This window comes from Platalea leucorodia, assembly GCF_965183815.1.
Source record: "Platalea leucorodia genome assembly, chromosome: Z".
Classification (NCBI taxonomy): domain Eukaryota; kingdom Metazoa; phylum Chordata; class Aves; order Pelecaniformes; family Threskiornithidae; genus Platalea; species Platalea leucorodia.
The window spans coordinates 50,627,822-50,651,370 of record NC_138858.1 but is presented as its reverse complement, the minus strand read 5'-3'; the positions used below and the strand labels follow the sequence as shown (position 1 = coordinate 50,651,370).

Sequence of the window (23,549 nt, the reverse complement as noted above, 5' to 3'; positions counted from 1 at the left end):
ATGTCGTCTTAAAATTGTGCTAATTTGTTATTTTGAAAAGGACAGTACTTACTAGCTCTACTAAGGAATGGATTCTGATTTACTATGTGACTATGTGGTTTAAGCATCTGGAATGAAACAAGTTCCCTTTAATGTGTGAGCTAAACACATTTCTTAAAAGACCTATTGTCTTGCAGAGTCATTTGACCTCATCTGGCAAATTTTCCTGTTTATTTAGAAAACATAGGCTACAATTGCCAGTTTTGTCATGTGATGACTAACACCATCATAATATAATGGAATATTGTGTAAACAGATCAAAAAGTGTACACTTCAAAAGATTCAAAAAGGTGCTGAATTTGCTAAAAGCAAGGGAGCTGTTTGAGATAACAATATGCAGTCCAGTTTGAGGTACTCATTTACAAAATAGATTAATTTGATGTGAAGTTGTTCTTAAAGTCATGCTGGAAGATTTGATAAAGTCAGCTTCTCTGCCATTTTAGAGTCTCTTATTTTCCCTTTTGTCTTTTCTAAATACGAACGGAACTGCTAATTCCTTTGCTTGGGAGTTCAGAAAGCGATCAGATTCGCTCATTCTTCTTTTGCGACTTGAGTCAGTCATTACAGTCAGTCAGGTGATTTTTGCTTAAAGGCTAAATCCAGTGTACATTTGATAAGCAATTTATTAGATGCTAATTATAACAGCTTACACTATTTAAAAACTTAAGTCTTTTCAATCCTTTGTCTCAATTTCCTAACTTCTTTAGCTAGAGAAGTCAGGTAGCATCCTGGATTTTTGGAAAACTTGATGAAAGCAGAGTGTGCTGGAGGCCTGCTACTTATCTCTGTTGCTTAGGAGCTGGCATGAAAACCTGTGCTGGTTTCCTCCTGCTTCTGTTCTGATGAAGCCATAGTTTGTAAAATCCATAAGCAATCAAGATTCTTTAAGTAATCTGCTAGAAATTGCCCATGTAAGGGACTGAGAAAAATGTGTTAGTAATGATAGCAGCATTGGTGTTTCACAGTTGATGAAGATCACAGTGCTGGTCAGAGCATCGTCACACTGAGCTTGAATACCACGTTACTGCTTTAGAAAAATCTGTCACTGAAATGTGGTGGTTTGGAAGGAGTGGCTAGCATTTTAATTTACCTTGCGTATTATCTTAGTTGTGCTTCTCTATATTTCTTCTGTATGGTAGACCTCTTGACATAAGGCATTTGAAACTTAAAGATCTAGTTCTTCATCCTTGCTTCTTCAGAGAGTATGTGGTCTCCTGCAGTTCAGTATAGCCAGTGTCACTTTATGGTTCAAAAATTAAATTAGATGTCAAAACTTTAAACATATGCTAGTGCCTGACTGAAATTTTAACATTACTGTGGATGGTATCTCTTTAATTTCATCAACTTTCATATAGTACTTGCAGATAGTATAAATGTTGGAATTGGCAGTGCAAGAACATGGGTTTAAAAAGCTGAAAAAAATGGAAAGTACTGCAATATTCATGGAAATGTTTAGGAGCTGTGCAGCCTTTTCTTCTTCAAAAATGTCATACTGGCTATATGATGATCCTATACATCCAGCCATTGGTTTCACAGTACTATTTGCTACATAATGATCTAGTTGCTGGAGATGGGATTGCATTAGCATTCCAGCTTTATACATGTACATGCTTTTTGTCATTTTTAATATGAATCTCTAGGTTCCTAATTAGGGAGGAAAGTGTGGAGAAATGCATGTTAAACACAAAATGTGCAAAAACAAATACAAGGGACACCCTTGCCCCTGCAGCCCCTTGATGTAGGGTTTGATGAAAGACACTCTGTAAGACCTTTTTAGGTAATTTTGATGGGTCAATATTGGCAACCCAGACATGTCACTCAGAGCACAGCTTGTCTTGGGAGATAGTCAGTCATCCTGTGCACATCAGACTATTTTGGGAGTAGAACAGTGTGTACGTGGGAGGACAGAAAGCTACCTCTACAGGGTGATCTGATACTTCTTATTCTGAGCAAGTACCTAGCTCTTCCTCTGTGTTAGCGTGTGGAGGATGAGCTGGGTGGGCACAGGACAGGGACTCCTTTGCTGCTGGTGCTCTTTTCAGAGCACATGTAAAAAGTAGGAGAGATCAAAGAAGGAATGTAAAATGAAGGGAGTTTTTTCGCTTTCAGTTGCTCATGTAACCATCCAAATCCCCCATCTTGAAATGGTTGACTATCTTGTCTTTGATTAAATCCTTTCCTTAGATTTCTATTTTAGTTTTATCTTTGGCCTGAACTGCTTTTGAAGTTTCAGCTGAGTTCTTGAATACAAAGCTAGCAAACAGCTCTATTTCAACAGAGAGTTATATCATTGAAAAGTTTAATAGATCACTTTGTCCTCAGGGAAAAGTTACGAAACACCTATCTTGATTGGTGGCAAAGATCCCAGAGAGTAAATTAACAGATTAAAAGAGCTTGCTTTTTGCATTGGCTTAGCTTGAAATTAACACTAGAATTCATGGTAACAAGTTCTCCAAAAAAGGGTTGCTGTTTGAGGGTTATTTGTGAAAGAAGGTCAAATACAATAGCTGTGAGCCTCCATATAAATCTGATAGTTCCTATTTTAAAAAAAAAAAAAAAAAAAAAAAAAAAGGCAAATCACATACTTACCTATCATTGTCTTGACAGTGCATCCATACAGTATTGGATATATGGGCAGACTAGCTCCTAATCTGACAACAAATGCACGAGGCAAGTACAGAGGAGAACCAGGAGTGTATTCCTTGTTTGCATTTGTCCTACCTACCATAAGAACAGCGGTTGTGGTGGCTCTACTGGGATTTATTTTATTTCAGGCGAGTTTGGGATTTGGATTGTTTTTGCATGGAAAGATGTATTAACTCTAGATGTCTTAGTGTGGCAAAGGATTAGATGATGTGGTTAAAAGTTATTATACTTCATTATGTTCAAATTACCCTGCTGTTATTTAAAAGTCAAGCTTGCAAAGAGCTGTCATAGAGAGTGAATTGCTTCTTACTGTATTTGATGCCATTGTAATGACTGAGATAGCAGTGACCGAGCAGTCTGAAAAACTGACCCTCACGTTGTGGAGACAGTTTAAAAGCTGTGTAACTTTCTATTGTTTATGAATTCACAGTCATCTTTCTGCTTTGAAAAGAGCAAAATTCTTGGAGGTCATAAATGTAAGTGGTCATTCTCTGACCACAGAAACTCCTTTTGCAAAGCAACTCTTTATAGTGTCCAGATGGATTGTTCACTTCTCTGTTCACCAGGGAGAGTTTCCCAGTAGGGAGTTAGCAAGTAAATTTATTAAGTCTTGAACCAGGCTTCAGAGAGGAATTAAATGGTCTTCAGTTAACTTCTTGCCAAGAGAGATAAGCTTGTTTTATGACAGTAATCATTTAAGAAAAGGGAAAAACTATTTTTTATCTTAGCTAGGTTATTGAGCGTGCAAGCCAGCAGTAAGCATTGCTGACTCAAAGGTAATCCTGGCAGGTGAGTGGGGCCCAATGAAGCCTCAAATGCTGCTGTGATAGCCCACTCTAATGTGGACTATTACAAATACCTTGGTTTACACAATCTACGTTCCTTTGAAGAACTAATTTTTTTAAAAAATAGTCTGAAATTAGAGGAGAGACCAATACAAGACTGGAAAACGAATCTCAGGAAGTTGATGCTTTTACTCTGCATCAGATGAGGTGCCAAAGCATGGTGTTTTGTTTTGTTTTTTCCTGATTATGTATCAAGGCAGTTTTGAAGTTAAAATACAATAGATGTTTCTCATAATTTTATTCAGAAAGGGAAATTATAAAGCACAGGGATTATGCCTCAATAAATGTCACTTCTTAGATTTTCTGCATGTGAGTCTTTGTGGCAAGCTTACAAATTTTGTATTGAAATAACAGAGAAGCCAAAATAACATGTCATGAAAAATAATAGAGATAGTCTTGTGGAATAAGGAGAAATGATGGCAAATTTGAACCAAAGTTGCCCTTCTACAGCTAGTTAGAATGAAAGACAAAACTGTGTCAAAAAGGACGGTGCATCACATGCCATTTTATGTATGGATCACTACATATTGATTTGGATCTGGTTGGAAACATATTGCACAAGATTAGACTAGATAGATCAGATCAGCGTGCTATTTTCTTTCTAATTTAGTTTACTGTGCCCTACGTTTTTTGGAACACAGATAAATATGAAGTGACAGAAAAATGCCTTGAAATGCAGTATATGAGATTAATATATATTGTTATGTGATGCGTAACTATATTATGTGTAATATATTTTTACTGCATATAAAATAAGACAAAACTATATATATATATGGAAGCACAGTCATGAAAAATGGCACTTACAACGTTTTGGTAAATGTTACAAAGTTTGCAGTAGGAAAGTGTTATCCTTGCCTTGTGGTAGCTTGATGATATGCATAAGTAATAATAAAATGTTCTCCTCAATAGAAAAGCAACTGTATCTATGTTAGTTTTAGAGAAGAATGATCAAAACAAAGTATTACTATTTGTGACTTAAATACTAAAATTTGTTATTCTTAAGGTGAGGTGCAAAGTTCCAGTCTGCCACTGCCACTAATTTGTTGCTAGTGTAGACATGCTCAGTTTGTTCCCTATGGTAGGCTTGCACTGAGGGCAGTGGGTATTCTGTTGCCTGGTTTCTCACAGTTTACTTGACTGAGATCCTAAGATGTAAAAAGCCATGAGAACATACAGCTGGGTGAAGAGCATTGCTGTGTGGGGAAAAGAGTTGGCAGTTTTTCTTGTGTGTAAAGCAGAGGTAAATTAAATATTAGGTGATACAAGAAAAGTGCCGTATGCGGGAATTTTAATAAAGAAGCATTGTTTCCAGAAACTCTACATGTTCACAATATGGCAATAACTTATCATCCACTCTGAATTTCTTCAGTTTCCACCGCTTTATGCTTAGGAAGCACGTTCCTCATCTGCACCCACAATGACACTTCCATTTGAGGGCTGACTGGGGCTGAAATGGAGCCTTCTGCAGGTCAAATCCACACAGGCTTTTGTGTTGCAGCGTCCTTTGAAGTGCTGTGTGTCACCAATGTTCTACTCAGACTTGAATTTGGGATATCTGTCTAGCAGCTGTCTCCAAAAATCTGGTGTAGATTTAGCAGACCATGCTTTTCTGCCAGCTAAACAGAAGAGATCTCTTTGCTTTTGAACCCCAGCATATGTAGGTTGGTACTTGACTTTGGGATACCTTTGTATGATATTCTGTTTGACTTCACTTGTGACTTCTGCTTTTAGCTGCTTCCAGAAAAATAATTATCGGCCTGCTAGGATCTAAGTGACACAGCTCAAATATTTTCTGATATATTTGAGACCTTGACGTAACTCTGCATGTCTTGTCTTTTTTCTCTTTTTGATGAAGGCCTGTCATGAAGGGCAGAGAGGGATGCATAACAGTGCAAAGGAGAAAAATTTCCAAAACTTTTTCCTTTTTTATATGTATGTATACAGACAGAGAACTTGTCTCATTCAGAAGTGTTGCCGTCACTATGAAGTGGCTTGAGCTAGAGAAGTGCAGCCCAACCTCTGGATAAAATTTGGAGATAGTCAAAAAAGATCACTTCTTCCCTGCAAGTCAAAAATAGAGGGGAATGAAAAGGGAAATTTTACATGCCTCTGGATCTATCAGTAGCAATTCTTTGTTTAAAGAAAGAAATTACAGTTTTTAATTTCTTGCAATAAGTAGGTTTTTTGAACTGTGAAAACAGTGTTTCAGTAAAATGCTTGTGGCTTTGCTGAAGGGAAGGTTGAATACATGGTATAATTAGTTTAATTTTTTTAAACAAGTTTAAAACTATCAAAAGTTTCAAGAAACTTGCAGGGTTAAAATAGTTTCTGTATGATGCAACTGTTGGTGACTTTCTGAATTCTGATCTTATACTTTGAAAGATATGCTACCCTGTGTGGGTGCAAAGCATCACTTGCAGATTAAGAATAGAAGAGACAGCAATTCTTTCCTTCATTACTATGGTAACTGAAATGTGATCCAGTTTCCTTGCATCTAGTATATGTTTAAAGCAAAGCTTCTGAGATGGGTCTTCAGACTGCTTCCATTCCTCTCAAACATTTAACATACAAACCTGCATCTCTGCTACTTCTGTTTAAAGATTATTTATTCTTTTTGTGGTGTAAAGATTACCTGGTGTGTGCTTGGCAATCCAAATTCTGCAGATTTTTGTCAAGGGAACAAAATGAGTAAAGCCATTAAATGATGACATTTCATATTCCACTTCCAGGAACCTTTTACAGGTCTTTTTTTCTCTCATCTCACCTCTGTCGTGCTCCTTGCCATCCCTCCCCCCCTTAGTAAAGGGGGAAGTGCCTCAAGACAAGGCAAGGGCGGGAAAAGGAAGTCAAATACTACAATTCAGATTTTAAACTTTTTTTGCCTGTTGATACCAAATGTTTCAGTAATTTGACCCAAACTAACAAGAAAGATAACACACAAGTTAGCTAATCATAATAGGAGCTTTCTTCTACTTCCCCCCTGCTAAGAAAACATCCACAATAAGCACAGATACAGGACATAGGGTCTCACTGCACTTAGGCTGCCAGAGTTGGGACATACATGCGTTCTGTCCGATACATCTTTAAAACAAACCTTTAGATGATACAAATATTCAGGCATGTGTATGTTGAAGTCCTTTGCGCTAGCATCATAAACACGCGGTTGTTTTCTAGATCACCTTTGTAGTCAGATCTGACTACTACAATGGTTGGTGGTGCATATATATTCTAAAGCTAATTACTTATGGTATGTTATCAAGCAGAGTTTGGGGCATGGGTAAAGACTCGTGGGAATTAATTTTCACTGGGCTCTGTCAGCTCAGGCACATGACTTGCACTAGGAACAAGCATGGAAAGGCACAAGTGATACCCAGAGGGAAAGGAGCGTAACTGTACAAATCATTTCTTCTTAAGAGATGAATGTGCTGCTTCTCAGCTTCTTTCAAATTAAATATACTAAATTTACTGAAGACTCAATCTGTGTGTTAATTCTTATTGTTTATAGAAAAATGGTATTGCATGTATTCTTGCAGGCACAGGGCCTCAGAAAATACAACTTCACAATAAAATCCTGACAAAGCTGATGTTTAAGGTGTCCTCTGTAAAAGCTTTGTAACCTTTCCAGGCATGCTTCCGTACTCCTGTCTTCTGTGTTACGTTCCTTGAAAAGAGGTGACTTTTTACGGTGCTCCCCATGTCCCTTCACCCATGCTAATTGGTCATTTCGGTTCTGGCTGAGGCGGCATCTACAGAAATGGCACACCCTAGTAGGCGCAGCTATGTAATAGAGCAGAACAGTTGGTGTTGGGGAACCATGATGCACATTAGATGTCTTTTGTGGTCTGCTGCAGACTGGCTCACCTAATCGTTGGCCTCAGTGTCCATTAGCAATGAGAGTGCGTCAGCTAGTCTTCCAGTTCAGCTTCACCCAAAAGAAGTTTCATTTGTACACTCCAAGATTACTCTGAAATTAAAATTGAAACATGGTAAATGGGGACTGGCAAAGTTGCTTCAAAAGCATGCTTGTGATCCAAGCTAAAACAGTAATGTAAATGTAAACTGAGTGCTCCTGCAGCAAAAAAACATTTGATTTGCTTTCAGAGTGGACTACTTTGTGGTCTTAATATAGCAGAGCATTTAAATACTGTTCGATTCCTTCAAGGAGATCACATCAGTAGGCACATGCCGGGGTGTAACTGGCTGATGACCTCTGATAAGAAGCTGGCTTAAGATAAGAAAGAGGGTTTGATGGCTGATTCACTGTAACTAGTGGTTACTGGTTGACTAGCTGATGATTGGCAGAGAATCATTTACAGTTGTTCACAAGATCCAGCGCTCTAATTCTGTTACTGGCATGCCCGTGATCCTAGCAATAAGTAAAGGAGGAAAGTAAGTTGAGTTGCCCAAAGAAAGCATTTGGTTATTTGCAAAACAAATACACAAAAAATTCCAAAAGCTTTGAGATTGTCTACATTTTCTCTGCATCAAAACCCTGCATTTCAAAACTTAAGAAATCACGGGTGTATTGTTTAGGCATATAAATTAATCTGACTCTGGCTGTTGGTTTTTGTTTTTTTTTTTAAAAGGAGGAGAGGGACAACTACTGCAGACCTGGAACAATTTTAAGTGTTTTAATTGGAGCAGTGTGTTTCATACAGCTCTCTAGAGCTTCTTTCTGTGTCAGAGTCACAGCATATTACAGTACTATATTGTGTAAATACAGGAATGTGCCTTTAAAATAATCATCGCACCTGGTGGAGATGCTCCTTGTCCTGAACATATCAGTTAAGCAGTTCTCATCCAGTGGAAGCATAAACCTGGTGTGGGGTCTCTCCCCCCAAGTTAGTCACGTATGCTTTACTAGCTGATGTCATGCATAACTTAAGAAATTGTTTGTTGTATGTATAAGTGAGCTTGACTTCCAGATTGAAATATTAATGCATTGGTGGGACATGGTAATAGGTTCTGTTGTGGCTGCTTATGGCTCTATGAACTCTACTAATGTGTTACTGGAATGGAGACATCTTGGTTAATTTCCACAAACATTTTCTGTGTGACAGCCCTCAAACTACATGAACATGTTTTTATAGCTATGATTATTTTATTTGGTTGATCTTGTCAAATTTGTTGGGACTAGAGAATTCGCTAATAGTTTTGGCATAGATCAGGTTGTTTTGTTTTGTTATTTCTATAGGAGTGTTTTATGTGTTTCTCCTCACCCCAGCTATTAATATGATGCAGTCCGGTACTGAAACCTACTGAAATCTGGTTTTAGCAATAGGGGAAAGGTACAGGAAAGGATTAAATGTGTTTTATACTTGCTGGCTAAACACCATGATGTATTTTCAGAGTTGTGGGCTCTGATTCATAATGATTTAATCTGTAGCTGTGTTTCAATAGCAGCTAGGCCACTCGTGAGGCATGTACCTTCGTGTCTCGAGTCTGAGTGGTGTTACGATCTCATCGCAGATTAGAAACGGAGATCCCTTTAAAAATGAGACTGAGTGGACTTTAAGATGATGGGAAGCTTTTAATTGAGCTCATGTAGTTTCTTAGCTATTACACTGTATTTTGTATGACACACGTTAAATTGAGATATTCATACTGTGCTTCATGGCTTCCCCCCCCCCCCCCCCCCCCGAATACAGGATATGGGCATATGGTGACTGCACACTGCATGGTTTGCTCTGTGTAAGCTCCCTCACTCTGCCCTAAGAAATGAGGATAGGGTTTTCTTGTTTTATTCCTTTAGATGTAATGCTTAGCTAGAGGCAGGCAACTAAAGCAGCTTGAATTAGAGGAAGTCCTTACTGCCTCCAATTTTTCATTTGCGTGTTATTACATTAATAAGAAATAAAGCTGTGACTCTGAGAAAGTGGAGACGGAGGTTAGGGAATTCTTGCTTTCTGTCTCACGGCACAGGAATCTGAGTCCCTAATCTGGCATCCTGCCTTACTATCACACTGCACCCCTCCAGTGCATACTCTACAACCACACAGACTGGAAGTTATCTGAGGATATGGGGTTCAGTAAAGATATGTCTGTGACTAACCCTGATCAAACTCAAGGCATTGTTCTGAACATCGCCATGAAGTATATTACAAATAGTGACATAAGTTCCCATGGCATGCAAATGAGAAATTCTATAAGTTAGCAGTTTCATAGACTACTAATGCTCTTTGATCCTTAATTCTTGTTTCGAATTACTAAACCTCAAATTTGATCTGTCATGTCATCATTTAAATACAAATATAGGCAGAAGTAACTGTATGAACCATTGCAAATATTGCTTAATAAACCGTGGAATGTAGTAAGGTTATTTACAAATGTTTTGTTGGCCTAAATGTTAGGAGTGGTACCAGTGCTGATCTGCTATAGATTCTCCAAGTGAAAACAAAGGACAGTATTACCAATGTCTTGGCTAACCTGGGAATCTGGACTCTGCTTTTTGACTTTATGAAAATATCTTACAGTGTATGAAGTATCCTATGGACAGTTAACTTTTACATTTGTGACGCCCATTGTTTTTGCCTTTCCAATGACTCTCAGATGGTTTCTTTACCTTCCTTTCAGAAAAGACGACGGCGGATTGACCGAAGCATGATTGGCGAGCCAACAAACTTTGTTCACACAGCTCATGTAGGATCAGGAGACCTATTCAGTGGAATGAATTCGGTAAGCATGAGTGGATGAAGAATATTTCATCTTAGACAGAATACAGGAACGCTGTATATGTATATTGTGGCTGAAGCAACAAGTCTTTCAACTATAAGAAAGAATCTCTATAAAACAGAAGAACAACCTGCTAGCATCTTAATTCAAAGTCCTAAACACTTGCATTCAAGATTATGGAATATAATTTTTACAATTCTTATATTTATTGACAATATATAGTAGAAGCTGCATAAATTGTACAGGTTGTGTGTAGAATACTTTTTAAAAAATTGTTCTGATGGCATGTATGAAATGAAATAGAGGTATATTTGAAAATATACTCACGTATTTTAGAGAAAACTTTTTAAAGTGTCTTATAATTGACTAGATTTTTCACTTTAAATGCTTTAAGCTATTTGAAATATAGTTCATGTAAAACCCTAACTTACCTTGGTTTATGGTGCAGACAAATATTTTTGGGTGTCCTTGTTGAGGTTTTTCTATACTCTGTAGCCCTATTTGCAGTGTGAATTATTTCCAGAGCAAGCAACAGTGTCACAGGCAAGGATTTGTGGCTCCCTGTAAATGATAGGAGCAATAAATATTTTTATCTCTCTGAAAGTCAAAAGCAGAGGCTAAGATAAATTTCTCTTGTACAGCTTCATATTTATGTGAAATGTCAATCTGTTTTTAAGGTCAGTAATATGCAATCTAGAAAAGGGTTATATGTAGATAATGATGAAAAATACTTCTTGACCTTAATAATCCTCTTTAAAGGAAAAAAAAAAAAGATGTTGTGAGATGAAAATAGTGAAAAATACTTCTTGACAAAGGAGAAGAAAGAGTTCTGTCAGAGGTATCAGAATAGAGAGCAGAGCTGTAAAGGAGAGAGATGGTTTTAAAGTAGGCAAGTGAGGTCATTTGTAGCTTCAACTTGTTTACAGCTTATTGAGATCAGATGAAAACTTTTGTAACTCAGTACGTATTGGGGAAGGGCAAAACCAGAAAATCTGACATGACAACATACTACATTTTCCCAGAAACAACATAATGGATTGGAATTGACTTGTACTAAAACATCTGTAAGCAAGTTAAATGGACAAACACAGCTTCAACTTGATAAAATTCAGTTAAAGCTAATTACTTATTTAATGCAATATAGTACATTACTATTTTAAAGCTATTATAAATTGAAATAATAAAGTGATAAAGTGAGCAGGGTTTGTTGTCCCTCCTGTGAGAACCTTCCTTTTTCTCACAGCTGAGCAGCCTCATGTGAGGTTTCTGGTGATTGCCTGAAGCTTTGCACTTTCACCTCAGACTTTCCCCCTGCTTGCCCTTGCCTTTGCCTTGCATAATATCCAATTAATCTCAAGATAGTGGGTAATCATTGTTGTTTCTCTACATCGACTGTTTCATTTTGAATGCTCATAACTGGCTATCTCTTTCTCTCGCTTCTTTTCATTTGGATCATGTGCTGCATCAGTGGCCAGACTGATTTTTCTGATCCCAGATAGAAAGGATTGGGGCGGGGGGGGGGGGGGGGGGGGGGGGGGATCCTCCCCCGCCCCCCCCCCCCCCCCCCCCCCCCCCAATTTCTGCTTTTTCACACTGCTTATTTTCGTGCCTATTCTGTGGTGACTTACTGTGGTAATATTGCATCCAGTCTCCTTGTTCATTCTTCGCAGTGTAAATTCCAAGATTACGGTGTTAACCTCCATATGTTTTTCTGCTGCTTAATTTCCTGTATAGTATGGACATTATATTCCTTCATGAACCTTCTTTTGCTTTCTCTCTTCCGAATACCTTAGGAATACCTCCTGCAATTTCATTAGCTTTTCCCATATAAATTTGGTTCTTCATCCGCTATCTGCTCTGTGCCTTTTTTCATCAGCATTGTTCTTCATTACATATCCTTATGACTCTGAGTACAGTAGTTTTCTGACTACTGAAAGACTGCTTTTTTGTTTGCCTTCTCTGTAGAGCACCTTGCTCCTTTGTCAAAGGTCTGCTTAAACAGTAGGACCCCTCTGTGCACTGTTTCTTTCGCGTTCCCATCACTTTCTTTCTTATTTCACCTTCATGTTCCATGGTGAAACCTCTCACTTTCTTATTCTGCTTCATATTCCTCAGTCTTTGACTTCATGTGTTCCATCCTTTTCTTATTTTTCCCTTGTTTTCTTTCTCAAGGACCATCTGTGCTATTTCCTGATTCTAAAAGAGAGGGAAAGAAAAGGAAAGAAGGAAATTAATGAGGTAGATAAGCAGCACAACAGATTGTATGATCTTTAATTGGTGCAATTCTCTTCCCCTTCCAAAATCTTTAAACACTTACTCTAGCTAAATTAAACATAAGAGAGAAAAACCTTGCTGTTATGTATCATCAAAGGAAGGCAATGGCATCTTTGGGAAAGAAAAAAAAAAATTACATTTCATGGTGCTTGTTCTTATAGCTCAGGCTGCCTCAAAAGGAGGATGCTTCAGAAGGAATACCACCTTACAAGTGTACAATTGTTAGACCTGCTTTTTGCTCAGTATTTATAACATTGGATGTGTCCTATATAAGTTTTCACATACAAAATAGCCACTGAACTGTTAATGCAGTCAAGTTTAATTTGCTGCATTCTCTTTGCTTTAGGTGTAACAGCCTCTGCATTCTAGACTGATACTTCATTACCCACTAACACAAACATCTGTATGTGTGACTCAAGTACCAGAGAAATTATTCTAACCTTGAGAAGAAGTACTCGTGAAAAATTTACACTTTAGCCTTGCAATTTGTGTTGATTTACTGTTCTCCAAAATTTTAAAGTCATGTAGGCAAGTTGTCAGGCTGGAAGGCGGCATGGCCTGGAGATGTTTTTTTAGCTCTTTTTCACAGAGGCGGGGTTCATTCAAATAAAATTAATGCCATCCTCAAGTCATTCTTGTGAATACATTTACATGGAGATTAAGTATTTTATGAGGAAAAAAAAAAAAATTAGATTCAAACTCCTTTTGTTCCAATGAGCAACAGAAGATGCTTGGTGAAGAAGATAACCAGCTTGGTGAAATGTGAAAGTTCTTAAACACCACCCCATGAATGTGGTTGCACTTCTCCACACTTCCTTACGGAGTTTGTAGTCTCTGATGTCAGACCTACTAGGGTATTGGCTCTGAACACTTTTCCCTGAAGAAAAATGTGAATATAACATTGCTTTGCTGCAGCTGTATCACTTACTTGAGCAAAGTGCCAAGGTAGAAAATGGTTTCACATTGCGCTGCTTAAAGACATAAAATTCAGATCTTTTGCACAGCACTGCAAAATGCCATGCTGTTGAAGACAGAGATGCTAAAACAGGTTCTTTTTTTCCACATTGGTTTGAGAAACTGTGTATAAGGAGTTGTGATGATTCATTTTGTGTGTGCGCACACGTGTTTTGCTTTGCTGTGGAAAAGAATATAATTCTTTTGTCTTTGCAGACAGGGAAAATATTGTGCAAGCTACTTGGAAATCTTTTGCCAGTGCTGTTCTAATACAGCTTTCTAGTGATGCTTGGGGGTCTCTGTGAAGGAGCACACATGTAATAATTGCAAGTGGTGCCCTGCAGGCATAGGTTTTGCTGCAAGTTCAATTTCAGAAGCTGTAGCCTGAATGAGTATGTTATTTTGTGCTCATTGTGTACTTGTTACGCACACTCTGGGGTGTGGAGAGAAAAAGGCCAAACCTTTAAGGTTGGAGTTGTCTTCCCACAGGCACTTGGAGATGATTGTTTTGACTCATGTAACACAAGCAGGAAAGAACTATGGATTCCCTTCCTTTTTGTTGATAAAGGCAATCAAAGCCACAGAGGGACGTGCATGTCTTTGTGTGTGGCAGGGTTCTTTTTGTATTTATTTGCATCGGGCTAAAAATACCTTCAAATAAGCTGTTCCCAGGGAAGTTGATAGATTGAGTGTGATTTAAACAATAAATACGCTGCCATTTAAAGGAATAGTAGCAATTAAGGAAAGCAGTGTATGCTGTTACGTAAATAGATAAATAAAAAACCTTCCACAAACCAAAAGCTCCTTTTTGGTTTAGAAAGTCCTTTTTTAATTTTCTGAAGTTAGCCATACAGTGCAGATACTTTTTAACGTAATGGTGTCAGCTTCTCTGGTTTATCATACTTGGCAAAGAACATTTTCCATATAACAAGTTAAATTATAGCTTGTCAGATGGAGTGGACTTGGATACCAGTAAGAGATTTGATTAATTTTTTTTGAGTAATCAAGCGGGTCAGTGAAAGCCTGAATCAGCCAGTTTTCCTTGGGAGAGAGGAAAAACTTCTGCCTCAGCACCAATTCTTAGATCTCTCCTGCTGAGCTGCCTGCAGAAGTGAAAATTCCAACAAGCCTACGCTGCACATGTCCTCATGCAAAAGCAATGTAGCTTTAATGGTAAAGGAGCACTTGAAAACCAAACCTAAACTAGAAATAAAATTGGAAGCAAGAAGATGCTATAGCTCACTAACTGCCTTTCTTGTTTTCTCTGCCCCGCCTTTCCCTTCTGGCTCCAGGTCAGCTCAATTCAGAACCAAATGCAGTCCAAGGGAGGCTATGGAGGTGGCATGTCTGCAAATGTTCAGATGCAGCTTGTAGATACAAAGGCAGGATAACGTTGGGGAAACTTTTCCAGTAAGTATTGCACTTTTCTTTTCAGGCACTACTAAAGTAGTAGGAAGAACATCCATACTAATTCATAAGTAGCTTCCTACAAATAGCTGTGTCTTTATGATGCCCGATTTTAAAACGCATTTGTGAGTAAAAAATTAAATATTCTGTAAGCACGTTAATATCTTACACAATGAACAGGAGATTGTCCTGACTGCATCAGTCTGTTCATAAGCCTGTTTTATACCTAAGATGATATTGAAGGCAAATCTTTGCAAGTGAAATTAGTTGTATACCAAATTTCAGAAGAATTTTGTGATATGATTAGGGTGCCATTTTTGCAACAGTTCCATCCATTTGAGCATAACGTGTATGGTGTTAAATCAATGAATAGCAATGTTACAATAGGAAAGTGGGCATTCAGAATGTTCAAAACTCAGTTTAACGTGTGTTTTCTGTCTTCCAGATTTATGTGAGTTCCTGTATCTTCTTTCCTGTGTCCCCTCTTTTGCCTTGGTGACTGCTTTCTGTGCTCATGACGAGAGAAGTGATGGCTCATTGTTCACCCTTTGTGATTACTTCAGTGAAAAGTTGCTGTTCTGCTCTGATGATGCCATTTATCAGATTGGTCCAACTGTGCCTTTCAGTGGCATGCACACATTGGCCTCTACCAGTATCATGGACATAGAGCTGTTTAGGATTGGTTTTAGCTTTTTGTTTGTTTTAAGGCAAATTAAAGCACCAACCTTAGCTTCCCTCATCCCTCACAAATACTAATGCGCAACATTCTGTTGCTTTTTAGTCTTTACATTTTTTCTCCACTCAAGTAATTTAGAAATGAATGAGTTTCCATTAACGTCTTCAATCATCTATTGTTCATACCCATTTTTGAAAGGTCTAGGACCTGCAAGCACAAATGATTATTTCCTACAAAATCAGCAGAGTAGATGACCGCATGCTTTGTGAGGTTGCTTTGTATGGTGGCCTGCTTGGTGCTAGAAGAAAAAATAAAAATGCTTACTGCGGACCGGTGGAAGATTTTGCTGTGGCACCAAGTCATGCCTGTTTCTGAAAAAGGACTTGTAACTTAGCTGCTTCAGAGTTATGTCTTTATTTTAGTTTTTATCCAGCTGGTCTTGAAATAATAAAGAGAGAGCTTGCATTCATGAGGCATTTGTTGTAAATGTTCGGTATATTTATTTTGAAAGAGCTGACCTTGAGACTGTAAACCAGTGTAGTACCGTATCTTAAGTGTTGTGGAAGCGCTTTAGTCTATTTAAAAAAGAAAAGCATCATGTTTGGCTGCTTCTTTACAGTTTTTCTTAATTTTAGGCTGTATGGTCAATTCCAGTAGCAGCATGTCAGACTGCCTGCGAGATTAGCTGAAAAGTTTAGTAGACCTCTCTAAGTAGTTGGCAGTTTCTGTGTACTAAATATTTAGGGGCCATGGAAGTTGCTAAGAGCAACATACTAATCTGGCAGAACAGATGCCAATGAAAACAACATACAGGGTGACTTTTTACGAAGTCAGTAAAACGCCTTTTGCTCAGGTTCCAAAGCATGTTTCTTTCACGCGTTGTGAAATTGTATTTTAATATTGCACTGTTTTCAGATTATCTCTGTAAATGGTCCCTTTTTTTTCCTCCTTGTTGGTGGTTTGAGAGAAGTCAATGATCTGAGTCCTGGTTGAGTTAAATTCTTATGTGAAAAAAAAAACCAAACAAAAACATCCAAACAAATAAGACATAACTGAGCCTAGTCAGATCCATTTTTATACATAAACACGCATATGTTCATAAATATAGATTGCTGTCATAAATGATTTTTCATTCTTTTTCCATCCTTTCCCTGATTTCACATTGCAACAGCTGTCAGGTTGATTGAAACATGTATGAACCTACATATTCTTCTCTCTCAGTTTGCAAACAACACACAAAATACAGGGCCGTGGAGGTAGTTTGCCTTCCCTAAGTTGTATTCCAGTGGTAGGTGTCAGTTACCTGGTTGAATAGTTCAAATTAGGTTGGGTAGTCTTCACTGATAAAGGTACTGATTCGTGATGACAGAAGATCAAGATATTCAATTGTCTGGGTGCATAAGCACATGGCAGTGCAGTGATATATTTTATTTTAGGAGTCACCATTTCCAGGGCCACTTTATCAATGAGTCTTAAATATACTATGATTACAAAATTATTTGAACTTTGTCATTGGTAATAGTGGTTTAAATTTGCTTGCCAAACCTATCTTGCACTTGTCAAAATGTTTTCAGCTCAATAGCCAGGAAAAAAAATTTGACATATTTTTATAACAGACATACTTTTTTTGTACATTGTGTTCATTCTTGAATAAAGTCAGTTCAGTGTTGGCTTGTAGATATTAAAAGGAAAGTATTGACTTTGATTCAATAAATGTTTTCTTTGAGTTGGTGGCCTACCCTTTTTCTTTTTCATAAGTTACATTTGCATTAGAAAAACACTTGCAGCCTATGGACAAATTTGTGGTGAAAATTCTCTGAAAAGTAACCCATTAGTGTCAATAAGTAATTTGCAGGCTTGAGGTTTTTTTCATGCCACTTGACCCTTTTGTTGCCAAGTGGATTAAACCATAATTTTATTGGCAGTTTTGTTGCATTGATCTAGCATGTCTACCAGGGGCTTCTGCAATGGATCTTCAGTGGAAGGTTTTTTAAAAAATACATTGGAAGCCTTCATATACAGGATTTCTTTCCTTTTGACTGCAACTGGTATGTGTGTTACTTTCTTGATTGTGATGCAGATTACTGTGGTGAGCAGTAGAAGACTTAATTGTACAACTAATCATGGTAATATACACATCTGCATTAAATGTAACTGCAAGGCACAATAGTCTACTTTGTATTTGGCTCAATTAATTTTTATATTTGACACTCTCAAAGTTAATTCCTTAGGCACAAATTTACTACTTTAAACTTCACGCTAAATTGTTTTAAAGACTGATAATGAATTCTTTAGCTCATGGCAGTTCTTGAAATTGCCAGTTGAGGAATAAAAATAGTTGTAAAGGGAAAGAAAGGTCAAGATAAAGCCATGAGACATCAATCAACTAGAGGGTTCTTTTATTTAATTGTTGAGGTTCTAGAAGCTTAGTACTGTCTACAAAGGTGTGTCTTGAGCAGATCTTTTAATATAACCATCTATAAAGGGTTTTGACCACTTAAAGAAGGAGCCAGCCTGTTTACACTTAGTCTTTACTCTGTTTAGCTGTCTAAAGCAGTTGTTTGAGTCAATTCATCCCTTTTGTGCCTTTTTAAATTCTTAAGTGAGAAGTGCACGTAGTCTTGGTCCCAAGTAGCTCTGTACTTTGCCATGATTTGATATACCAAAAAACCCCGCCCTTTAGATCCAGAAAAGGAAGTTGTTAGGAAATCTTGCCCTGTCTACATAATGGTAGATTCTTACCAAGTTCAATACATGTTTCATCACAACACAATTATTCTAATTTCAGTATTCCTTGTCTCCTTTGGGGGGTGAGGGGGAGCGGGGAGGGAAGAGTCAGTTAAATACAATATTGATTTTCAAAGTCTAATTTTTAAAGCTATTCCTATTTTGTGTGTATGCATATGAATAGGGCCCCTTTTTAGAGAATGGAAAGTGATTTTTGAGCTTCATAAGGATTCTATAGCTCTTCAGCACTTTTATTGTATTTCCTGATCTCCATCTTCTATGAAGATCTCTGTGCATGCCACTCAAAAGATTTCATGAACTGACTGTACTTTTTCTCTTCATATGCCTTAAAAAAATAAAAAAAGTACTATGTCCCCTTCTGAAACTAGTAGGAAGCAGTATAGGGTTTACCGAAGAAAGTTTATTAGATTTTTATATTTGTAAAAACAGTTTAATGGAAGAGGCCTGCGTAGTACACGTTCCCACAGATCAAATGCTTTTGGTGAGGTTTTCACAGTGATTGTGATCCTGGATTTTGCAGCTTGGGAATATTGCATTTATTTGAATTTCAACAGTAAAATTCCTGTTTCTTATTCCATATCCCTTTTTTTTATGATGACAGCTCATCACAGAAGACTATGCACAATTATGGATATTGTTATATTATGCGCTATTTACTCTTTAACATTTTCTTATTCCTTAAAAACAGTTAACATGATAGAATGATGAAATCTGGACTAGATTGCAGATTTAGTGGTATAATGCAATTCCATGAGCACAAACAGCTACATCAGGACACAAAACACTTTCAGAGTAAAAGACATTACAGGCTCATTATTTGGGGTGAGAGTTTGAGACTCCTTTTGCATCAAGTTTATGAAAACTTCTGATTCCAGCCACAGGCTACAACTTTCCTATAAAACTATTCTACTAACGGTAAGAAGATGTAAAAATGATAGTCAGCATAGTACTACCTTATTTCTGAAGAAGTTCACCTGCCCAAGACTGATGGCACATGCAACACGTGCCACTGGGAAGCTAAAAGATACTGAGTGAGGGAATTACCAAGCACTGAGCAAGATTCCCCAAAATGAGACATAATGGAAATTTAACCATTTCCTTCTGGCAAAACTGTGCATCAAAGTAGCAATAAGTAAATTTTAGATGGTTGTTTCGATGTTTTTTGTTAGGTGATTAGGAGTGATCTCTGTGCATAGACATAAGCCACCATAAGTGGAAGTTATTGTAAACTTGAGCAAATAACGCCCTCTAAGTGCAAGCCATATTTATTGAATCATTACTGTGAATGTATAGCTCTGGCTAGATTCCTTGAAAGTCAACAAAACATGTGACCAGACAAAACACAGTAAAACATCCTTCTCACTCTTGATGGATGTCCTACCTTATGCAATATTGGCAGATACTAAAACGGTATTTGGGTGAGCATATTTTAGAAGTTTATGTAGTGGAGAAGAATTGCATGTGCTCTTCAGTATTTCAGAAGAAGAAAACCCATTTACTTTCATTGTATTCATGGTATGAAGCAAAGTGTTCATACATGTGCACCTCATAACTTAAAATTATTAAATCAGCTATAAATCATTTAAAAACATGCACTACTCAATAAATAAACTGACAAATATTTAATTGTATTTAGCATCCCAAATAATAATGATGTAGTCCTAACTGTAGATCCATATACAGTGACTGTGACATTAAAGCTTACTGAAAATGATGTCCTGGCTCTGCCAATGATTGATAGAAGCACTTGAAAGGCATACCAGTAAAACTGATTGGAACTGGTCCCATCTACTTACTCTCACAATCCGTGCTGGATCGGTTTCTTAATGCTTATCCAGGGTAAGCATGGGAGTGAGTGGTATGGGATCAGAAATAATCTGTTATGGGGAACACTGACAGCTTAACCTGGCTCTAGAAAAGCACGAAGCTTTCTGAATTAAGAAAAAAAAAACACAGAACATTCAGCCTAGTGACAAAGCTTAGCCACAGCTGGGGCTGTGAATACATCTACTGAAAAGCTACTTCCACTTTTTTGGGAGCTCTGTTTCCATGTGTTGGGCTGACCAGATTTGCCAAGGTTATTCTGTTTGGTTTGGGGGTGCAGAGCATGTTGAACATATTGCCAAATGGTCAACTACATCATCACCAAGAGTCAGCCAGCCTCAGGCAATATGATTCATTTCTGCCATCAGTGCTAATTCCATCTATCACCACTACACAGGACGTGACTTTCTGCCTTCACACAGGCTAATAGAAACGATGAGTTCAGACTTCAAGCAGGTTTCCTACTAAGCCCAGAAAACACAGAGTGCTGGTGCAGTTGGCAATAATTTGCTGAATACCAAGCTTGCTTACTTAAATATGATGCAGAATGTTATAACCACATTTATGAATGATTAAGCTATCATGCAAAAGGCGCATTCATTTGTTATAAGATAGCTATCTAAGCATTTCTGGAAATTTTTCATGGCATGGATTGTCTACAGCCAAATTTATCTTTTTTTCTTAAAATTTGATGATCTGTTTTTAGACGCAAGATACTAACAGAGCCTATTAGCAGAAAATAGAGTGTTACATTTGGTTTATCAGTTCTTTAAAGTGAAGTGGATGCTTCACTTTTGGACTTGGCTTGTAGTAGAAGACACTCCTGGTATGCCATGACACGCACCCAGAGCACAGCTGCAGATCTGGGAGATAACACTGAAATTGGCTTACTCTGATTATCCAACAGTTTAAGAGGGGTTGGTATACGCAAGGGTAATGATAAGCTCTATCAGTCTAACAGTGACTGAGGGCAGGAGATGTTTCAGCATGAAACAGTGAGCCACCCACTATGGATACATGTCATTTTTCCTCAAAATGCTAAGCAGTAAGAAAGCTTCATACATTGGTGTCAGCGTTCAGGGAGTGCTGGTCTTCTACCAGTGCTCTGCATGTCAGAGTCACGGGCAATTGTTTCCCAGGAATGTGCTTTGTTTCACCCATTCTGTGCCTTCAGGGCCATGAAGGGGCTGTTGGCTTTTGGCTTGTTTTTTAAATCTTTCACCATTACATCAGCCTTTGTAGGTTATAATTGATTTAAAAGATCTGCTAGGTAATATAAACATATTTTGCATTTGTGCATTTCCTGGTGGGAAGCTCCGATGAATGACTCCTATTGATGATACAGCAATGGTGTGAGGAGCCCTCATGCACCACACAGGAGCTGGCGTTTATCTTTTCCACCTGCTGTCATGACGATCCCTCACCAAATGTGTGTGGTAAGCTGTTAGGCTAGGCCAGTTCTTAAAACATCACTTCTAGGACGAAGATGAATATTACTTGGAATTGATTTTGAAGCCCTCAGATTTCCTGAAATGTGGCAACACTAGGGGAATGGCTATTCTGAAACAGTTTTCCTTAGAAAATGATCTTTACAGTAGCAATAAAGCATGCAAAGGATCATAATCCTTGGAGAACAGTTACACTTTTCAGGTGGTTAATGCTAATGTACATTTTGGCACTCCACAGCTTTTTCCACTTGTCATGATTTCACCTACTGGAGCAGTAACAATCATCTCATGTGCATGGTGTATGCATTAAGCAGCAGAGATAATGCATGGATATGGAGACGTTGTGCAGCGTTTCGATTCACATCCATAAAGGAGAAAAACATTTCAGAAGGTGGAAATAAGGAATCAACAATCACATTTCAGCGAGCAACACTCTGGGTTTAGAAGGATGGAGGGTAGATATTAACAGTGGGTGAGTGAAAAGAAAGGAGGGTAAGTGGGGGAGGAAGGTAAACTTTGATAGATGTCCAAGCACTGTACACAGGCCAATTCCCCATGGTGCTCTTTTCAAGAAGGAGCTATTGGGAACAGCCACAAAACCAGAGCCCAGTGCAGCAAGGCTTGTTCTTTTTTCACTGTTTTAGGTAGTAGGTTCCAAGCCAATTACTCTTTCTGTAAGTTGCAGCAGACTTTTGGTTTCCAGCTGGCATAAGCAGGATCCCCTGTCATAACAAGCAGGGTAGGAGCAGCCCAGGGGAACAGGGCTGCATGGTGAACAGAGCTGGGAAATGAGACTCCTTTTGACAATTTTCAAAGTCTGTATTAAATGCAAACTATTTTTCTTAATGTGAACATACATACAATGGTGCGATGGATGCCCATGCAGCTCCACATCTCTTAAAAAAAAATTCAGAAGTCTGTTTCCAAACCCATTTGCTGGAGCTGGACAACATCAGGATGATATTGCTGCTACAAGTCCAAGTCCCAGTATTTCTTTTTATTGACTAGAACCACCCACTTCTATCTGTTTACATCTATCCACAATTGCACAGATGCTGTTTTCCTCAGAGACTGCCAAAATGCACTCAGCCCAGTCCTTGGATGGGAATTAAATTGCCATGCCGTGCTTTGGTTAAGAGCTTCCTCACTCATTCTCTGAATCACAACCAGAGCACTGGAAATATATGACAGAAGGAAACACTGTGGCTAATGCAATAGCTTTGTAAATTTATAACGGCAAAGTTACATCAAGGTGACTGCTTACTAAAACGATTTTAAATAGGATTTTCAGCCTCTTAAAACACACTTGCATAACCAAACACTTGGAGCAAAATTAAACTGTTCTGACCTACATAGAGGCAGTGGCCCATACTGTCCCCAATGTACAGGCTATAATGAGACATAATGATTTCTTCTCTAAGAATGAGTGCCTAATGGTTTCTGGGGCACGAGGCACTTCTCAGCCACTGTGAGAGACGTCCACCTGCTTCCTGCACAGCAGCACTTCAGATATCCTCGCAGCAGCAATGCGGAGGCCAGCGCAGCACTGATAGGACAGACATTTTGTCCCAACCTGAAGTGCCAAAGCCGTTTGGCGCGGAGGACTTGCAACTATTTTAGTCAGTGCTTGCAGGCGTTGCAGCCACCGGTGGGTAAAGCCTGTTGCAAGCACAGTGCCCCCAGCTCAGCTTCTGTGTGGGCCAGCAGGGTCTGCCACAGCGAGGCTCGCTCAAACACACTCAACCGCAGCAGCTGCCAGGGGCAGATGGGAGAGCCCCGGCCTCACCCCAAACTAAACGAGTCGTTTGCATCACATTCCTGGGCAGCACTGCTACCTTCCTACGTGCAAATCTGCATAGTATTGCACTGAGTTAAGAAAACCCTTCTCGAATCAGATTTTCTAAGTAAAGGCACGTAGCCAACTCTGCGCAAAGAGAAGTGAGGTCTTTCTCCTCCTGCTCCTGTTTAGCAGGGTTATGCCAGCCCAGTCAGCTAATGAAAGGGCGACTGGAA

At 38.4% G+C, this 23,549-nt stretch overlaps 1 protein-coding gene across 14 annotated transcripts in view; it reads left to right on the top strand.

Moving 5' to 3' along the window:
- CDC42SE2 (CDC42 small effector 2) overlaps positions 1–17,245 on the top strand; it is an 85,479-nt gene extending 68,234 nt beyond the window's left edge. For all 14 annotated transcript variants that reach the window (XM_082337464.1, XM_082337462.1, XM_082337460.1 and 11 more), the window contains 3 exons: positions 10,107–10,208; positions 14,726–14,843; positions 15,286–17,245. In XM_082337464.1, coding sequence (XP_082193590.1) covers positions 10,107–10,208; positions 14,726–14,824 — 201 coding nt within the window. In that variant the 3' untranslated portion in view covers positions 14,825–14,843; positions 15,286–17,245. The remainder of the gene's footprint in view (positions 1–10,106; positions 10,209–14,725; positions 14,844–15,285) is intronic.
- The last annotated feature ends 6,304 nt before the right edge of the window (positions 17,246–23,549 follow it).